At 48.6% G+C, this 20,449-nt stretch overlaps 1 protein-coding gene across 4 annotated transcripts; it reads right to left on the minus strand.

The window, feature by feature from the left end:
* Positions 1-1,968: 1,968 nt before the first annotated feature.
* LOC128835379 (uncharacterized) lies at positions 1,969-20,370 on the minus strand. 4 transcript variants are annotated; one of them, XM_054024820.1, is made up of 8 exons: positions 20,029-20,370; positions 16,144-16,656; positions 13,303-13,770; positions 12,430-12,548; positions 11,725-11,819; positions 9,341-9,462; positions 5,372-5,469; positions 1,969-2,350 (listed from the first exon to the last, which is right to left on the minus strand). In XM_054024820.1, the coding sequence occupies exons 1-7, from the start codon at positions 20,031-20,033 to the stop codon at positions 5,373-5,375; spliced, it is 1,419 nt and encodes a 472-aa protein (XP_053880795.1). In that variant the 5' UTR covers positions 20,034-20,370; the 3' UTR covers positions 1,969-2,350; position 5,372. The 4 variants fall into 4 exon arrangements, with proteins under 4 accessions (XP_053880795.1, XP_053880794.1, XP_053880792.1 ...); XM_054024819.1 differs by having other exon boundaries at positions 13,303-13,767; positions 19,945-20,370; XM_054024817.1 differs by having other exon boundaries at positions 19,945-20,370.
* Positions 20,371-20,449: the final 79 nt, after the last annotated feature.

Below are 20,449 nucleotides of genomic sequence, written 5' to 3' on the forward strand. Positions count from 1 at the left end.
GTCTCCCATTTAATTACCACTGCATTTACCGCTTGACAGCAAGGGAGCTATTGCTGCAGCAATAAATCCCAGCCCCATCCTTCTCTGCACAGAGATCTATTGGGACCAGCGAGGTGCCTCTCCAAGACAGAAGGGTCAGTGCAGATCTTGGAGGATGTTACACTTCTGCCTCCAACCAAATGGCTGGCCAAAATGGTTTCACAACGTGGGAGGTGGATTCCTTGGAGATAAAGTTAGGTCAGGCCTTAAACCCAGCTGTATCCTGGAGAAAGCACACAGTGTCGCTCCCTAAAGGTTACCTTAGGGTTAAGGGCCTGTGGTCACTGCAGCATTCTGCACCTGGATTCTCTAGCACTCTGGTGCAGCACGCTGGAAGTCCAGGTCAATTACAAACTGGGGGTGTTCACTGACCCAAAATACAAGCAGGGTAGAAGTGACTTATGTTTCTGTCAAATTCAATTTCTTGTCTCTATCCTTCAATCGCTAGTTTTCCATGCGCTGCGGATTGTTGCATTGATGGCGCGTAACTGCTCTGGAAGCATTGGCTGGAGGTTCTGACAGGTGGGCAGACGTTACCTGGGGCTTTTGGCACCCCGGAAGGCAGGCTGGGAACATGGGATGTTCCATGCTGGCTGGATAGTTCTGCGGAAATGATCGGCAGTGAAATAATGAACCAGGTTGCCATTTAAACTTCTGTCCCTGGTTTCGGAGTAAAGAGTATCCCTGGAGGTGAACAGGGATAGTTCACACCTCTCAAAGCTATTGTTTCAGGCTGTCGCCAGGTTCAGGAATGACATGCACGTTCAGAAGGTTCCTTGTGGCCCTAACAACTAGGTAAGATATTTTGAAACCACTGAAAGTTTAGATGGTGGAGCATGATTCTGCGGTGAGGGAGGGTGTCCATGGGAAATTCGGCAACATCATAGAATATATGGGACAGGGGTTAATAGAAATGGAGAGCCATCTGGGTGCCTTGGCTGTGCTGGAGCACAACAGTCCTGCATCCATAGCTATGTGGCAAAAGCTGGTGCATGATTGCCTCGTACCCTAGCCTCCATGGAGCCCCTGGAAATAAACCAGCATGGCACTAGGGCTGGGAAACGTTCAAAAATAGCCGCAGCTCTGCACAGGAACACCCCTGGGAACTGATGTGTACACTGCTGGCTTTGTCTTCTGGCAGGTTGGCTGGGCGTGTGCTTCCTGTCATAGAATTCCCAGATTAGCACGGGCCTTGGGCTGCCAACAGCTGCTGCAGCTCAGCTCATGCAGCCTGTCCGGAAGAGCCAGGGATTGGTCCAATTAGGAGTCTGAGGCCAAGGCAGAGTTTGGAGAACACTTGCCCGAGGTCACTGGTTGAAGCGCTCAGCGCTGCTAAAACATGGGGTGGAAGTGCAGGATGAAGTGAGATCAGCTGCCACCTCCCAGGCTTGGGGTTTGTTGACACCATTAGTCGCAGTGGCCTGTGCGTAAGGGTGTCTGACTGGCAATGGTGGCACACTGCTGATGGTGTGACTCCGCACCAGCACAGAGCAGGGGTCCTCATAACAAGAGGGATGGGTTTCTATCATCCTCTGATACCTAGGCTACCCATCAGCAAATGGAGGAGGTGGGATACCTCTCTCTCCAGTGAGTGACGGAGCCAGGGAAGAGGAGATCTCATTTCTCACTCTGCAATTGGGGGAGACCCCCACAAAGCAAACAGAGGGGTTCTCTGTCTTTCCCTCTCTCAAAGTGAATGGAAGATGCTCTGCATCCCTAGTCAATCCTGCTTTGGTGTGGAAGTGGACCTGATAACCTAACAATAGATCTTTCTCCTCTCTAAACTTGGCCATGAGTGGGGAAAGCAGGAGAGATTTGTCCATCTTTATGCTCCCTGCAATTTTCTAAATGATTTTTTGAACATGGAGTATACAAAGAACCAGCAAAAAAAAAAAAAAAAACCCCCCCCACACACACAGGAAATTAATTCAACACAGAACTTCATTTAATAAGTGGGGAGGAGTCTGTGAGTTTAGGGGGAACTGAGAACAATCAATCAACGTAAAACACTTACTCTAAAAATACAGTGGATGCCAACCTAGTACAGATGGGGTCATCCCTCAGGTGGCAGGGAGAGGAGAAGGCAAGAGGATAAACATTCAAAGGGGGGAAGACATAGACACTGAAAGAGGAAACAGGAACAAGCTGGCAGCTAACAGACCTTGTCCCAGACACCAGCCTAGTGGGGACCAAAGAACAGGTTTCAATCTTCTTTCTTCATCTGCTAGATGAAGGGGACTTGCAGACTCATCGTGATCAAAACATAAGCTTGGTCTTGGGGCCACTGTCACATCTCTTCTAGGTGCAGGCTCTGGCCAGGGCAGAGAGAAAGTGTGTTACCGAATCACTCTGGCGAATGCAGAGCTGTCTGACCAATAGCTAAGCCTGCTGCCCAATCCCACCAGCTCTTGGCACACAAGGGAACTGAGAAGTGACTCCTTCTCCGAGGGCCAGTCTCATGTGTATGGAAGAGGGATGGTCAGTCACTACTGGAGTAGGTTCTCTGGTATGCAGGAGGTCAGCCGAGATGGTCATACTAGTCCCTTCTGGCCTGGAAGTCTATGAATCTGTAGTCTCTCCCCTTCCCCTTCTGCTCACTCGCCAATGGCCTCCATACTCCCATCCCACAATCGTGCCATTACAGGTGCAAGAGCTTTCTCCTCTGCATGTCCAGCCGTGTGGACCAGCTCCCCTGAACCTCACTTCCTCCAGCTTGCTCCAGCCCCCAGCTGAAGAGTCACTCCCCTTCCCCGTGGCTCTTCACTTCCCTCTCCATTTGTTGCCATTTCGCTTCAGAAGCTGTAACGAGCAGGGGCATTAGTGGCAGGGTAGACTGGGCTCAGGCATTCCCAGCACTGGACCCTGAGGCCGTGGCCAGAAAAGGTGCGGAGCCTGGACTTCACTGGCTTGTCCCATTGCTAGCACCAGTGCTGAACAATGGGTTGGACAGTTACTAGCATTGACAAGGCCCAAGGGTTCCTCTCCCTCTGGTTGGTCTGGTGCTCACGCTCGTCCCCTCCTGCGCTTGCCCCCGGCTCTGCCTTTGACGGTGAGAACAGGCGCAGAAGGGCTCTGGGTTCTAGTCCCACTGACTCTGTTTGTTGCCATAGTCGCTACTTGACCTCATTTTCAGAGATGCCAACACTGGCGGGTCCCCGCTGGCTTCTGGGCCCCTGGAAATCCAGCCCTTAACCTCAGTGCCTCGGTTTACCATCTGCAAATGGGGATCACACCTATCCACCTCACTGGCTTAATTACTGCGTGCAGAGCCCTCCGAGAGCCTCAGAGGACAGGCACTGCAGCTGCGCACAGTGTCAGGATCCCACCTGCACTCCTGGAACACAGTTTGGAGGGGGAGAGGAAGAGCATTGATTGGCTGAGGCAGGGGAGGGGCAGATGGAGCTATAATCGTCCTTAGCAGTAAGTCCCCAGGTACTATCACAAGCTCTTATGCAAACTGCCACTGCCTGCGCATCACACAGCGAGCCAGCCGCGCCAAGGCTCGTGTGCGGGGAAAAAAAACTAAATGCCACGTTCTGGATGAGACAAGGCAAAGCAGCCGCCTCCGCACTAGGTTTTTAAAATGATAATTGGGCACTTCCCCTCCCCCCCAGTGCAGCTACCAGAGAAAAGACAAACAATTGCACTTTGATCGAGCGAGAAACAAAATCCTCCAAAGAATTCCACACCCACCCACCCGCACAGGGCCGGGCAGTGGGCACAGGAGCCCAGCTGCTTCACGGAGTGCTGTGCTATGCTTTGCTGCATTCCAGATGGGCATTTCCCACGTGGGGTAGGGAGGAAGAAGCTTTGTCCCTGCTCCCAGCCGTCCTCGCTTTGTAAGGGAGCTTGCTGATCCCTACCTGCTCCGGTCTCGCACCAGCGCTGAACTCGGGCTATGGGAGTGATATTGAACCAGAAGCACAGTGCCGTTTTTAGACTGAGGTTTGAAAATTCACTGCACTTCCTCCTCCTGGGGACTGGTGCTTTCTTTCACCAATCATTTTATAGCACATTCAACTTCCTCCCAGGATCTCTAGGCGTTTTATAAACACTGCACTAACTCCAGCAACACGCCCGAGAAGAACAACGGTTATATATTCCATTGGAGAGATGGGGAAACTGAGGCACAGGTGGTCGAGGCCAAGATTTTAATAAACGGAGGACTAAACTCAAGCTCCTGACTCCAACATTTAGTCACCTAAATAAGTGGCCTGATTTTCAAAGCGCTGAGCTCCTATGGACTTCAGTGGGAGCTTCTGGGCGTTCAGCACTATTGAAAATCAGCTCATTTACTTGGGTGCCTAAGTATACGCTTAGAGCCTAACTTGAGGTCTCCTTTTTTGAAAGCCTTGGCCATCGCAACTCAGTCTTGGTCACACAGTCAACAGCAGCAGAGGCAGGAATAGAACCCAGGAGTCCTGCCTCTTCGTCTGCTGATGTAACCAGAAGAGCATATGCCATCTGGGCATATCCCACCTAATCAATCCCCCACCATTCCACTGGTAGCAGTTCGCTCTCTCCTCTCCTCTGCCTGTCACATGCAACAACGTAGTCTGCTGAGGACTGAAATGCTTTAGTTTAACCCAAATTTGGGGGCTTTCCTGGGGTAACCGGTGCAATACAATGGCCTGAAGAGGTCAGACTAGATGATCTAATGGTCTCTTCCGCCCCTAAACTCTATGGGTGCGTCTATCCTTCACACTCCTTATGGCAGCGTGTAGAGCATACACCTCAGCAGCTCCCCAACATGGCTCTCAACAGCACGGCTTAGGTGAGTAAAGACATGCCTGAACTTTACAGTATGTACCCTACGCGGCCCTCTAGAAGCCAAGCAGCGCCTCCCCCATCTACACTGCTTTATTTAGCAGCATAGCGTCCCACGGCCTCTCTGCTGCCGGAGTCTCCCCCGACTGCAGGAAAAGGCTCCCGCAGTGGGGAAAGGCTCTGGCAGGGGGGAGGCGGAGGGGAAAGGAGCCTTTTCCCACTGTCTCGCCTCTGCCAGAGCCTTTCACTGATGCATAGTGACACCCCACAGTGCGGACGCAGCCTGCTTTTCACTGTGGCGTGAAGCCACACATAACTTACACCACGCTGCCAGCAATGTGCAGTGTAGACCCAGCCTATGAGATCTAGGCGTGGGGCTGGCATTTTGAACGCTCAAAACGCCACATACAGAAGAGCCGTTTACCACCAGAGTGTAACTTGGATTGACAAACAGCAGCCCCGTGAGAAAAGGGAATGTGTAGGGCACCAGCGCACAATCTCACAGCGCTCCTGGAGGCTGTAACTCAGTGACCCAGTCCAGAATGCCCTTCTGTTTCTGACTGACCTCAGTCTGCTTCAGGAGCTCCCAGTCCATTTGTCCTCAGGTCTACCTGGGCTCTCCCAAAGTGGCCAACAGCTTCCCCAGCTCCGTCATCAGGAAACCTGGATTGGAGAAATAAGTGCATCAGGAGAGACAATCACTGGAATTTACCCCACGCGTGCTAAAGAAAATAGGAATAATGCTTTGCACTTATCTAGCATCGTCCAAACACTTAGTGGATGAAGTCTCACAAATCCTCTGCAAACTAAATATTATCCCCCGTTTGCAGACGAGGTTAAAAGAAAGTGACTCAGTAGCAGAGTTGGGATTAGAACCCAGGATTCCTGACTCTATCCCCTTTCCCAGTCATTAGAACATGCTGCCTCCAGCAATAAACATGACAGCTATTGAACGTGCTGAATAGAAGAGGCACAGAGCCAAATTCTGATCTTGAGCAGTGAGAGCCAGAATCTCTCCACTGCAATCCAGCGAGTTACTCTGGATGTGCACCGCTGTAACTCAGAACAGAATTGGGCCCATTGTCTGTGTATGGGTATGTTTCTCCTCCATTGAAAAGTGGGTAATTTCCAATATCCATTCTACACCTTCAGACTTTATAATCTTGCTGCCAGCTAGCAGACCCCGAAACAAGCTCCCTAGTCAGTGTCTGGGCATGCTCCAGCTCTCTGATAATGGTCATAGATAAAACAACACTTAACAGACAATACACCTATTAAACAGTAAGGTCAGATTGTCCCACAGCCTGAGAGCAATTGAAGGCACTAACTACCTCCTCTGCATCAGCAAGGGCCTTCAGGAGCTAATGGGTCATTAGCCCAGTAAAGAGATTCCCAAATTACTGATGGGCCAATACACAAAGTAAAACTATTTCCCCATGCTTATTCCCTTCCCCCCCCCCCCCCCCCCCATCTTACAGTTCCTTATATCTTCTTGTCAAGTGCTGGAAATGGGCCATTTTCATTACCACTAGTTATTTTTCTCTCCTGCTGACAACAGCTCACCTTAATTGATCGCTCTCCTCATGTTCCCTGTGTATATATATATCTTCCTTCTGTATTTTCCACTACATGCATCCGAAGAAGTGAGCTGTAGCCCACGAAAGCTTATGCTCTAATAAATTTGTTAGTCTCTAAGATGCCACAAGTACTCCTGTTCTTTTTGTGGATACAGACTAACACGGCTACTACTCTGAAACCAAATTACTGAGGGGCCTAGAATTCTGTTTGTGTGTCTGCAGGAGTCTAGGCAGCAGTTTTACATGGTTCCCATACTTCCGCCTTCTCAGCCCACAAAGACGGAGCAGTTCTTGCTTTAGCTTGATTTAAAGAAAGCTCCATTAGATGTTGGATACATCCCCCAAAGGAAGGGGTGGGAGACCCATATTTGGGACATTTCAAAACAGAGAGCCAAAAGCCCCGGGGAATGGACTATAGCAAATAATTTTGCATTGGGAGGTGAGAGGAAAGGAGATGGATAAATGATCCAGCAGGCTTTCTCCATCCCCAGTTGCGTGGCTGTACAAAGAACTTCTACAGGACTTGGACACTTGGAACATACATGGCGTTAGCTGCCACACAATAGATGCACGTGGCAGCAGACACCCCCGCTTTGTTCCCTTGTTTGTACAACAGAATATCACAAAGCATATTTATAAATTCTTTTGTTCTAACCAGGTAACAGTGATGTTCTCCAAATGCCTGAAAAGCACAGCCTGGCTGCGGATGGATTCTTTGGACATGGGCAAAGAGATCATTTGACTAATGTAGCACACTGTACTGCAGCTATTATAGGAGGGAGGCCTGGATCTGTTGTGTTTTTAATTGATTTGGCAAATTTAGTGCAAGCGAAAAGTGCTGGGCCTGGAGACTGATTTCCTCTCTTCATCCAGAGCCTAGAAACAGCACAGCAATTATAATAGGCCACTCTCTTACCACTTCAGAAGTTATTTCTCCTCCCTTGGTATCCTGCTGTTAATTGATTTATCTCATTAGACTGACTTAACACTTAGTAAAGCAACCCACATCCTTTCATGTATTTATACCTGCTCCTGTATCTTTTACGTCATACATCTGATGAAGTGGGTTCTAGCCCACGAAAGCTTATGCTCAAATAAATTTGTTAGTCTCTAAGGTGCCACAAGGACTCTTCGTTTTTTTTGTTGATACAGATTAACATGGCTACCACTGAAACTTCAGCTTTGAGATTCCCATCATGGACAAAAGGTGATTTCGCTCTCCCTGGCTCACTTATTCCTTGGCCTCTCTGCTTAGAATGCCAGGATGTGCATTTAAACCAGGTCATGGGTTTACACATTTTGGATGTCTGAGACCGACCAGTTCATTTCAGAACCAGAGATCTGGGAATGAAGTACATCTGGACTCCTCTTAAAGCACTTGTCATCAGTGACTTTAAAAAATGGCACCTTCTTACTAACTGTATCAACTCCCTGTGCATCATCAAGTCAGAGCATGTGACTGACACAAACCGTCCTTTCCTCCTGCAGTTGCAGTTATAGGAAAGTGAGCTAGAGTCTGTTCTGCCTCACCCATTGTCTGAAATGAATCCTTATCAAGAAGCACCCTGCACAGGACAGAAATACCTATGGTCTGACCAAGGCTGATGCTCAAGGTGAATTATGTATGTGCAGCCCGGTAAAGCACTGGCTTTTTTGCAATAACATCTTAATTATTTTTATTTATTATTTGTACTGTGGTAGCACCTAGAGCCCCAGTCACGAACCAGGACCCCACTGCGCCAGGTGCTGTACTGACACAGAACAAAGGCATGTCCAGCCCCAAAATACAAGCACATGGTTAATGTGCTGCCCACTGTATGAGATCAGTGTTTTTATTATAGCACAGAATGATACAGGAAGCTGCGGAGAAATTTTCACATATTTACCTCTAGGTTGCTCTAGTTCAGGGGTGGCCAACCTGAGTCTGAGAAGGAGCCAGAATTTACCAATGTACATTGCCAAAGAGCCACAGTAATACATCAGCAGCCCCCCATCCGCTCCCCCACCCTGCTCCCAGAGCCTCCCACGCACCGGCAGCCCCGCTGATCAGCGCCTCCCCCTCCCTCCCGATCAGCTGTTTTGTGGTGTGCAGGAGGCTCTGGGGGAGAGGGGGAGGAGTGAGGGCACGGCAGGCTCAGGGGAGGGGCTGGGAAGGGGTGGAGTGGAGTGGGGGCAGGGCCTGTGGCAGAGCCAGGGGTTGAGCACTGAGCACCCCCACCCCCCGGCACATTGGAAAGTTGGCGCCTGTAGCTCCAGCCCCGGAGTTGGGGCCTATACAAGGAGCCGCATATTAACCTCTGAAGAGCCACATGTGGTTCCGGAACCACAGGTTGGCCACCCCGCCATAGAGACAAGTGTGTGTGGGTGAGTGTGTGTGTAAACTGCTGCCCTCTATTGGATGGAACGGGAACTGCTCAAGAGTGTGTCAGGATCCCTGCTGCTCTCAGTTTGTGATTTCCCTTTAGCCCTGTTGTTGCCAACAAATTCCAAGCAGCCAGCTAGCCACGCCAGCATCACAATGTTTTATATTATACTCTCTTGTACTCAGTGTTTTTGAACACCAGGATAGCTTATTCACTAATGTACATGGGGAAATATTTATTCAGTCTATTTTGGGAAATAGATTATTTGGCTCATGTGAGTTGGAGATCAATTTCCCCCTCTCAAACGGACCCTGTACAAACTTACACCGCTCATCTCTACTAAAGACATTTCTAGCCCATCTCTGGGGTTTTTTTTAAAGTCAGACGGTGCCACCCAGTGGTCAGAGAAAGTATAACCATGGTTGGGCTTCCAGTTCAGTACATTCTCTCAACTGCACTGGTAACTGCATCGCTTGTCCTGAAAAAAATCTTAAATACAGTTCGACTTTGTGAAACTAGACAGAATTTGGACCGTATCTGATTGGGGTTGTGTTTATGCTTGCTGTCTTTGTTGAAGAGCTTTGTGGATCTCACCTAAAGATCAGGGCAGTACTGGAAGATTTTGAAGAGATGAGATGAGGCTCAGGTGTTGCAAATTCATAAACAGTTAGATTCAGAGTGGATCCCTCTTCCATTTCCAGCTGCACTGGGTTTTCCTGGAGGTGGAAATGCAGGAAAATGGAGGTTGAGGACAGATGAGAATAGAGAAAAGGGACTTATATCAAGATACTCTCTACACTGCAGTTTGGATCAAGTCGGGAAACTATTTTCAGGAGCTGACCTTGAAACACATTGTCCTTCTATACCGAGATTTCTATCAAAGGATCTCAACAGATTTTATCTTGTAGAATATGTTATTATCCCTGTTACATATGGGGAAACTGAGGCACAGACGGGAGGAAAACGACTTGCCCAGGATCACACACAGTGGCAGTACCAGAGCTCAGAACAGAAGCCAAATCTTCTGACTCCCAGTCCCCTGTTCTCACCACTGGAAATTCCTACCTCCCCCAGTTTGTCAAACAGCTTCGGATCCCGTAAGGTGGTTCTGCTGGCTGACGTGGGCAGGGGAAACCTATCAAAAATCCTTAGATCTATGACAGTTTCCCTGCACCATTTTAAAAACCTTGCCCCTGTCCATGTTGTGTGGCACTGGCCAACAGATCATTTCTTGTAGATGGTGTCTTAATACAACCCACATTGCAGCAGAGATGGGGCCTGACTACTTCATTGTCTTGTACCCAAATAAATATAATGGAGGTATCCTATCTCCTAGAACTGGAAGGGACCTTGAAAGGTCATCAAGTCCAGCCCCCTGCCTTCACTAGCAGGACCAAGTACTGATTTTGCCTCAGATCCCCAGGTGGCCCCCTCAAGGATTGAACTCACAACCCTGGGTTTAGCAGGCCAATGCTCAAACCACTGAGCTATCCCTCCCCCCAATGCTATGACATTTCCGCACCCAAGCAGAGAAACACTCAAACACAACTGCTTTATTGAATTGCTAACTCCTCAGCTACCCTGAGTTCACTTCCTGAAGCTCTACCAGTTCCTGTGTCAGCTTTAAAGTGACAATGTCTCTTGGCTGAACAAACATATTGTACTGCAGACAGTATTGAGGAAGGCAGCAGAAAAGAAAGGATGGCCCAGTGTCTAGAGGACTGGCCTAGGACTGAGGAGACCTGGGTTTAAGTCCACTACCTCTATGACCTTGGCCAAGTCACTTAGTCTCTCTGTGCCTCAGTTTCCCCACCTATAAAAAGGGAGTAGTAGCATTGTTCTGCCTTACAGGTGCCCAGATACTATGATAGAGGGGCCATATAAGTGCTGAAGACAGATAGCACCTAGAAATCTAGCCAGACAGAGAAGTGCATATTTGAGTGTCTTGGAAAGGGTGGGGCCTGGAGGGTCAAATGTAGCACTCCTTGCAGTAGAGAAATGGGGCTCAGTTGCACCCATTTATAGTCTATCTGGGTGAGTCCGAACCACTCGCCTCCATCTCAGAACCCCTTTTGGCGTCACTCAAACTGCCTTGCAATGACATTTAACGGAGGTAATGCCAGATGGTGGGAACTGTACAGCGCCCAGTGCTATGAATTTGGCCACCCTTTGAATTGAAGGCCTCAGAGAAGGATCAGATTGAGTTGTGTCTCCTCTTGCACTGTTTGGAATGTTAATTAGGAAAATGCAGGTGTCATTTCAATGGAATTGTCAATGAAGGCAAAATAACTTTGCAGACATACCTCCTCTCATCCAAAGGACTTGATATGCTAATTAAACCTCACAGTACACCTCTGTCAGGTGGTATATATCCTTTTCTTACAGATGCCTCGAGAAGTTAAATGACTATGGTCACTAGCATATCTGGGAATAGAACCTCAAAAACCCTGAATACCAGTTCCCTGCTCTAACCACTACACTGCACTACTTCAGTTTTAGCATTAATTTTTTCATCCTTCACAGCTCTAAGTGCCTCCAAGGCACCGCCCTCTTGCAATCGGGGAGGCCAGCTGTGTTGTCAGGACCACGCATCTTGCAGTTACATAACCCAGCAGAGGCTTTAGGTCATCTCTAGCAGGAACTTCAGGGGCACAATCTAGAAATATTGCTAGGTCCTGACAGCAGAATCTCAGTTAGGGGCAAGGATGAAAGAGGCAGAGAGGACCCAGCAGGATTTTCTGATCCCGGTTGGGTATACAGCATTAGCAGTTGCAAAAATATAAGTAAAAATCACTGATTTGAATTTGGAAGCAGAGCAAACGATATCTGGGATCAGCAGGCGAGAATAAAGGAGAACTCCAGGCTGTCCTTTTAACAGTCCCTTTTCCAAACGGGTGAGCGCTTCTCCCTGCTTGTAAAGTAAAAGTGAAAGTACCTCACCGCTAGTTTAGCCCACTGCTCTGTAGTATATAACCAACCTTAGGAACAGGAAGCTTCCGTCGCTGCTTGTACATGTTGACGAGTTTGTTCCATGGAGACAGCTCTGCCTTCGGAGATCCTCCATTTAGATCCTCTGTTTACAAAACCCCACAAATAAAGCAGTGAATCCTCTGAGTGGTCTCATCATACATCCTTACGCTGTCCCATATGGAAGGGTAATACATGTCCCAGATACAGTATTTGATCAAGGGCCAACTCCTTTGCTGGTATATCTCCAGTGGAGTGAATGGTGTTAGGCCAGTGGAGAGCTCAGCCCCTGTATTTAAACAGATGAGATCATATAAAATTAACTAAAATGAGTTATAAAGGGTGGCCACATACTGTGGTGATAAGGATCATAAATGCACTCGGATCAAAGTGTCATTTCTCAGCTGGACTCTTCATGGCTATAGAAAGGGCTTCTACTCTGTTTCTGACCCATCCACAGTGGCTTCTCCTCCCCAGTGCTGAGACCTGCTTCCATGTCCATTGGACTGAGCCCAGAGACTTTCCCAATACAGCACAGAGTGCCTACAGTAACTGAGTTCTCAAGATTCAGGGATCAGCATGGATGTGAAGGAATAGACAGAGGTATCTGGAAACCTCGTCTACCTACCAGAATACCTGACAATTCTCAAGAGATGTAATTCCCAAATGGATCATGAGGGATTCCCTTTCCCTGCAGCCCCTCTATCATTCCTCACCTTTCAGGAGGCACTCTCTCTCCTCCTTGGCATGGAAGTCCTTGGGGGTCATTGCCAGGGGTCCTGCAGTCAGTGTGATTCCTTCGTTGTCAGCAGGCAGAACCTGGGAGATTCCAGCCCTGAACCCAGAACACAGTTACGCATGGTTGGGTGCTCATGAACAGGATGGCACTCAAGTGACCACATGCTCACTCACTCCAACCACGAGAACAAGGCCTTCGCCCAGTTCAAAGCAAAGAGGTGGATCACATTTAAAACACAAGCACAACCGTCACTGACTGTCCCACTTGTTGAAGGACTTGACCTAAAGAGGCCAAGGACTGGAAGGGGCCACAACGCTGATCGCTCATGTACACCTAAGTGCAAAGCAACTCCATGAACGTCAGTGGTGTTAGTCCAGATTTACAATGGAGTTACTCCACATTTACACTGGAGTTACTCCACATTTACACTGGCATAGCTCGAAGCAGAACTGGGCCTTTCACTTACAATGTCAGGAGTGGAGCCCGGTTACTGTACATCCCAGGATATTTCTATAGCCCAGCTAGTCTGTGCTGGTGCTGACAGCCTATTGCAATGGGTGAAGAGCAAATAAGATGCTGCTTGCTTAGTGATCTTCTGTAAAGCCCGAACTAGTGGCCCCGTATAAATGGACCATTGCCCAGGATCTGACAGGCTTCCAGTTGTCAATATGGGCCCACAACAAATTCATATTTACTCTGAGGCAACCCACAACCCTCTCCACTATCTAAAGGCTGAATGCTTGTCTCATTTAATGGTCCCCCAGATCTGTGAGGGAGGGGGACTAGGAGTTTGGCCACTTATCTCAGTGAGGCCAGGATCCGGCCTTGTGTTGCTAACAACCAAACTCACTTTCCCCATGTTCCTGTGTCACCAGAAGCTTCTCCCACCCTTTCTGCCTCCCTGCCAGAGATTCCGCTGCATAGATCCTGGGCTGTTTTATCTTTGCCCACAGCAGTGTTGACAAAGCCACCAGAGTCTCCCAGCTCCATGCCACTGGGGTCCAGCATAGGAGGGGATCTCCTGCCATGGCTGGAAGGGGCTCCCCCAAGACTGATATTCTTCAGTTCTCCAAGGATCTCCTCCATGCGGTTGCCTGTTGCATCTCCATGGGTCTCATCGGTCGGGTGGTCGCCCGTTAGCTCTTTGGCCGCTGGCTCGCTGGTCTCAGACTCAGCACCAGCAGGCAACAGGGAGCTGTTTTCTTCTAGGTCCCTGACGTCCCCGCTCTCTTGTGCATCTGCTCTGGCTTCTGGGCCCTCCTGCACGCTCTGCCTGAGCCCAAAGAGGTTTCTAACAAGCTGGAGCACCGAGGGCCTGCTGGAAACAAGGGGAACAGTCAGAGGATTCATCTCTCTCAACCTTTGCAGGAGGGGATCTGGTGAGCTCACCCCGACAGCTGGGCTGAGGTTTCTCAACAGTTTAGAACCAGGGATTCAAATTGAAATATAGCCGCCTCCAGAATTCAGAACTGCCTAGGAGTTCCAGAGTTCTGCGGGGGAGGCGGAAGACCAATCGAGCTGAGATGCTGTGCAAGAAGGGAGCAATCAGAGAAATGGTGGGCGCTCATGAAACATTCAGTCATAGCAAGATGACTTATTTATATGGAATCCCCGCTCCCCACTCCTGTCATCTGGCATTGATTTGAAGGCTCTCCACTTTGAACTCTTACAACAAGATGGAAGGAAAAGATAGGTCAGTAGAAATGTGGGCAAATTGCTCCAAAAAGGGATACTGGTTAAATAAGGAAGCTAAAAATATTTACTTTTGCTGTAGGTATTGTTAGAGCAAATGGTCTAAAAGGAAGCAACTCCACTGGTCACTGGGAGATAATTCATTCCTTGCAACAATAAGAAAACAAAGAAAGCAGTTCATTTCTGATGGTTTTACAGTTTCACTGATGAGTTCGGCCAGGTCAACATTAGAAACATTTGCTGGTTCACATTGGCTCACAGCAGTGTTGACAAAACCACCGGAGTCTCCCATCTCCAAGCCACTGGGGTCCAGCAGAGGAGGGGAAATGGTGGGTAGGGTTTGTGATTTTTTGGTGTCTTTTCTATACTGGCAAAAGCCCTAATCCTTTGCTAGTATGAACTGCATCTACACTAGGAGCGTTCGTCAGTGTAGATACACCAGTAAACCTTTTTCTAGTGGAGACCTGGTCTTAGTTCTCAGTTGTTGTGCAGGCTGCTTTTTGCAGGGTGACATTTTTCCACTTTGGCTCTAAGGTCCCCTCTGCATCGTGACAATCAGGGACCCTTATTCTCCACAGTCCCGCACCCCACCATTTACACCAGTCCACAGTGGGTATAAAACACTGCCATTCTGATCTGGGAGCATCTGCCACCCTCTTTGCACTGGCGTACGTGCCTCTGCAAAGCCAGGGCAATGGAGAATCAGGCCAGGGTGTGTGGGATCCCTGTTACAATACAGAACTGCTCTGAGGCGGTTAAAAGACAGCTCAGTCTTGCCATGAAGATAAGACCAAGCAGCATTAGCACCAAGTTCCTGAATCATGCAACGGCCTTGGACGCTGCTGAGCTCCAGCACAGTTCAGTCCCATCGCACTGCACGACCAAACCAGGCTTCACCATGTCAGCAGAGCATTGCATTGTACGTGGATCCCCCTTCACAGTCGATACAGAAGAGATGGGATCTCAAAGACCTGATGATCTCAATTACCTTCAGCTGTCAACACCATTTCCCAGTGGTCTTAGTACCTCTCCCCCCTTCATACTTAACACTTTCAAATCCATTTCCTGGTGTCCTGGATACCTCTCTCTTTTCCCCCCTCTCTCTGGCACACACTCCAGCCACACCCATTTGCAGATGTATCATGTTACTAGCGAGAGGAGACGCTTGTTGTTTGAATCGTAGCTTCCCCCCGGGGTGGAATTACTGGGAAGCTCATAGGCCTAGAGTAGAATCTCTCACAACTCTTTTGTGGACCAAGGAGCAGGTTCTGATGGCCCATGAAGACCTGGCTGATCAGTTGATATGAGTTCTCCTCCTTGTTTCCAGGCACTTAAGGACAGCCACACAAGAGAAACGTAGGATTGTAACTGACCAATGAGTATGTCTTCTATAAGGCTGTGTCTAGACTGGTATTTATCTTAACATCTCTCCCCCTTGCTACGGTGATAGTAACAGTGGAGATGCTAGCATAGCTGCTCAGAGCAGATCTGGACAGCAGAGTGGTCAAACACCAGCAGCCAGTGCCCACTAGCAGGGCAGCACCAGTGTTAATGCAGCGATGGGCCGTTTTAAGAGGAAAAAAATTCAGGCCTAAAACTCAGATCTGCCATTAGCTAGACTGAGCCACAGACAACAAACTTGTTCATGCAGAAATAAGATTGCTTGGAGCTGCCTTGTGCCCTTCCAGCATGTCAAGGTCAGCTGCACTCAAACCTTTGAAACCAGGAAATAGGAAGTGAACTCACTGAAAAGTTCAATCAACAACATATTAATGCAATGCTATTACACGGCACTAGTGCTCAGGAAGCAGATGTGGCAAAGTTGCCCCCACCTGACCTTGAATATTCTTATGACTAATCACAAACAGAAGTGGTTGGATTCAGTCCACTCACGCCACTGGAGTTACACTTTGCCCATAGTGCTTCAGAGTCATTCACTCCTGTGTGATTTGCCGCCCCATCCCTACTCTCTGCCTCCCATCAGCCATCAATGCCGTACCTCCCCAAGGGCCATCTCTCAGCAGATGCTCCTCCTGCATCTCCTGCCTCAGAGCATTGCCCGCACGGCTCCCCTGTTGCTCCACTTCCCATGCTCTGCTTCTCCTCCACATCCACGCTGGCGTCAATGCAGCTACCGCTCTCAGAGAGGTCTGACAAGGCCCAGTCACCGGAGTCTCCCATCTCCATGCCACTGGGGTCCAGCATAGGAGGGGATCTCCTGCCACGGCTGGAAGGGGTGCCCCCAAGACTGATATCCTTCAGCTCTCCAAGGATCTCCCCCATGCGGTCGCCTGTTGCATCTCCACGGGGCTCATCGGTCGGGTGGTCGCCCGTTAGCTCTTTGCCTGCTGGCTGGCTGGTCTCAGACTCAGCCCCAGCAGGCACCAGGGAGCTGTTTTCTTCTAGGTCCCCAACGTTACCCTGCTCTTGTGCGTCTGCTCTGGCTTCTGGGCCCTCCTGCGCGCTCTGCCCGAGCCCAAAGAGATTCCTGAAGAGCTGGAGCACTGAGGGCCTGCTGGAAACAGGGGGAATGGTCAGAGGATGCATTTCTCTCAGCCCCGGGATGAGGGGATCTGGTGGGATCACAAAGGCAGCTGGGCTGAGATTTCTCAACAGTTTAGAACCAAGGATTCAAATTCAAACATCCTCCCCCCTCCCCGGCAACAGTTCCCAGGAGTTCTAGAGTTCCATGAGGGAGGGGAGGGATGCAGCTAATCTATCGGTAACGACTATTATATCACTTAGATTGTAAGGGCAGGGACCGTCTTTTTGTTCAGTGTCTGTACAGCACCTAGCACAATGGGGTCCTGGGCCACAACTGGGGTTCCTTGGTGCGACTGTAATAAACAATAATAATGTACAGGAATCAGTTATTATTATTTGTCACTGTTCATACTGCTGCTCCTCCACATCCGAGCACTGTCCATGTAAAATTAATAGCGAAATCCCTAGTAGATTCCATGGACTTTCTTGGACTGCTCCCTTTTGGGGTGAAATTGCTGCTTGGGCTAGAGTTGGTGTTTTTGATTTTTGTTGTTGTTGCTAGATTTTATTAAGTTATTCTCCCCCCCAGCCCTTATGGCTACAATTTTCAAAAGGGCTCAGCTCTCATTTAGGAACCAAAAACATCTAGCAATTTAGTGTAAGAAAAGGGAGTTTCTGGGTGAAGATCTAGCCGCTATTGCGGGTGGAAATCTGACCTGAGCTCTTGGCAAAATCTCCCCCGAAAACTATTACTCTAGTTTTGCCCCCCATTTATTTCCTTTATCTGTAGACGATTCTAGGAATGTTGCTCTGTGTGTCAATCTGAAGCATCAAACGTCTGTTGGGTCAGTGAAAAGCGCAGGAAGCAGCTACAAGCATGGCTGAGAACTTTTTCCTTAGAATATCGCCACGTTCAATCATCCCTGGTTTCCATGGTCCGTTACCACCTGGTTTTTAAGTTCACAGCCATTTTGACGTTATGAATTACACCCGTGCAGCATACAGCTACAGTAATGCATGTATCTATAACATGCCAAGACATCTAGAGACCATTGTACAAAGGTAACAACCGGTCACCCTTACTCTACAGCTAATTTGCACGCAACAATTCTATGGTTGTGTGAGGGAGACTGCACAGAGGGTGGATTATTTGGCCCTAATGCCATACCCGTGCACCCAGCTGCCACCTGCCCAAATCTCCCAGCACAAGTCAACATAATCACCCACAACACCCCACAACCAGCAGACACCCTCCCAAATGCTCATAGCCCCTCCCTGCAGCACACATCCCTCATTCGCCACCTGCACAAATCCACACAACTCTCCCAGCACAACCCAACTCACACACCGATCAACACACCCACAGAGCCAGCACACACGATAACCCCAAACATTATTCTGGAGCCTAGAATGTCTAAGTCAGTGTGAAGGGAGGGAAGTGCATGGCCAAGAGCTTTTTTTGTACAGAACGTCACCAGGTTCAATCATCGCTGGCATTTGCAGTCTGTTGCCACCCAATCTTTAAGTTCTCAGCCATTTTCAGCTTTGCCTTGCTTTTTTTCAAATACACACACATGACTTTATGGACTACACCCATGCCACTGTCACCGTTTCAGGCTAACTGCCCCTGTATTTCCCTTCTGTGGCCCCTCTTGTTGGGCATTGACTTAAAGATTTCTGGCTCCCAGCCATTACCTCTCTTGGGCAGAGACCTGTGTGTCTCACTCCCTCCGGACCCCGGGTTTTAAGGCTGCACAGGTCCCTGTCTTCTACACTGTAATATCCCCAGCGAGCCAGTCTGCCGAAAGAGGCCAGTACCTGTGCATTCCTTTTCCTCCATGGGCTGTGACTAGTGTATTGCCTGCAGTTACAGACTACCACAAAGCTCCTTCTGAGCAAACACATTTGTTGTTAAGGTGGACACATTACAGAGAAAGCATCTAAAAACAAGAGAAGAAGCTACACGCGTGCTAAAAGCCTACCAGAGATCAGCCCCAAATCCAACCGAGGGCCCTGGTGGTGGGTGTCAGTCCTTCAAACCCCACAAATGGGTTTTCCCTGTGGTTAGAAGTTCGTATGTCTTTAGATCAGGAACCAGAATGAAGCCCTAGGTTAGTTTAAGCTCAAGCTATTTATCCAAAAGTCCTTTCTTTACCTGGTGGTCCCTGGAGAACCCAGTTTGAACCAGAATATATGAGCCTTCCTAGGAGGCAGTTTTCACTCCTGTTTTCACTTGGTGGGGCAGCTGTGGCCCACCATAATACATAAACAGCTCATACACTTAATACAATATGGTCTCCCAAAGTTATTGCAGGAAGTTGCCCTATCTGTCACAGCCACTGTACAGGCTTTTAGCTACTAGCTATTTTAGCACCTAAAACAGTGGCTCTCATCCTTTCCAGCTTGCTGTATCCCTTTCGAGAGTCTGATTTGTCTTACGTACTCTCAAGTTTTACCTCATTTTAAAACTACTTGTTTACAAAATCAGACATAAAAATACAAAAGGGTCACAGCACACTAGTACTGAAAAATCGCTGCCTTTGTCATTTTTACCATATAATTATAAAACAAATCATTTGGAATATAAATATTCTACTTACATTTCAGCGTATAGTATATAGAGCAGTATAAACAAATCATTGTCTGTATGACATTTTAGTTTGCCCTGAATAAACCACCCCTCTGAGTGACATAAATTACACTGACATAAGCGCTCATGTGCACAGTGCTATGTCGGCAGGAGAGCTTCTCCAGCCACCATAATTTGCCATTCGTGGAAGTGGTTTCTTCATGCTGATGGGAGAGCTCTCCCATCGGCATAGCGCATCTTCATCCCACGTGCCGCATGTGTAGACATGACCTAAGCAATAACTAGACCATTCCTGACAGATATTTGTCTAACCCAGGGGTTCTCAATCTTCATTTCACCGCAACCCCCTTCTGACAACAAAGTTATGACATGACCCTGGGGGTGGTGGGCTGCAGACTCAGCCCTGCCACTCTAGGTGGGGGTGGAGCTTGGGTTTCAGCTTCAGCAATGGGTCCCAGCAAGTCTAATACAGGCCCTGTCAACCCTATTAAAATGGCGTCGCGACCCAATTTTGGGTCCTGACTCAGAGAACCGCTGCTCTAACCTGCTCTTAAAAACCTCCAATGACAGAGAATCCACAACCTCCCTAGGAAATTTGTTCCAGTACTTAACCAGCCTGACAGATAGGAAGTTTTTTCCTAATGTCCAACCTAAACCTCCCTTGCTGCAATTTAAGCCCATTGCTTCTTGTCCTATCCTCAGAGGTTAATGAGAAAATTTTTTTACCCTCCTCCTTGGAACAATCTTTTAGATACTTGAAAACGGTTACCATGTCCCCTCTCCGTCTTCTCCTCTCCAAACCAAACGAACCCCATTTTTTCACTCTTTCCTCGTAGGTCACGTTTTCTAGACCTTTAATCGTTTTTGTCGCTCTCCTCCGGACTTTCTCCAATTTGTCCACATCCTTCCTGAAATGTGGCGCTCAGAAATGGACACGAGACTCCAGCGGAGGCCTTATCAGCGCAGAGTAAAGCAGAAGAATTACTTCTCGTGTCTTGATGCATGATACTGTTGTGCTTGCTTTTCCCTGAAGAAAGCTATATTTCCCAGAAAAGTTCCTGCTGGGAGGGTAGTGGCTGATTCAGCCCCCTTCGCATCACATGTCACATAGCTCAAATCCGCATGGCCCCAGCACCCAGCTACGGTGGAAGGAGCTTTGAAAAGACTCAGTGAGAAGCTTTGGGCTAGAAGGAGCCTCTAGAGGGAGCTGAAGCTGTCTTTCTATTTGCAT

Source organism: Malaclemys terrapin, chromosome 4 (assembly GCF_027887155.1).
Source record: "Malaclemys terrapin pileata isolate rMalTer1 chromosome 4, rMalTer1.hap1, whole genome shotgun sequence".
Classification (NCBI taxonomy): Eukaryota; Metazoa; Chordata; order Testudines; family Emydidae; genus Malaclemys; species Malaclemys terrapin.

Coding starts and splice junctions, on each gene's coding strand:
- LOC128835379 (XM_054024817.1), bottom strand. CDS start 20,033: ATGGGGTTCGTTTGGTTTGGAGAGGAGAAGACGGAGAGGGGACATGGT. Junction 16,657..19,944: donor AGATTGTTCCAAGGAGGAGG/GTAAAAAAATTT, acceptor TGTTTCCAGCAG/GCCCTCAGTGCTCCAGCTCT. Junction 9,463..11,724: donor GGAAGCTTCCTGTTCCTAAG/GTTGGTTATATA, acceptor TTCCACCTCCAG/GAAAACCCAGTGCAGCTGGA.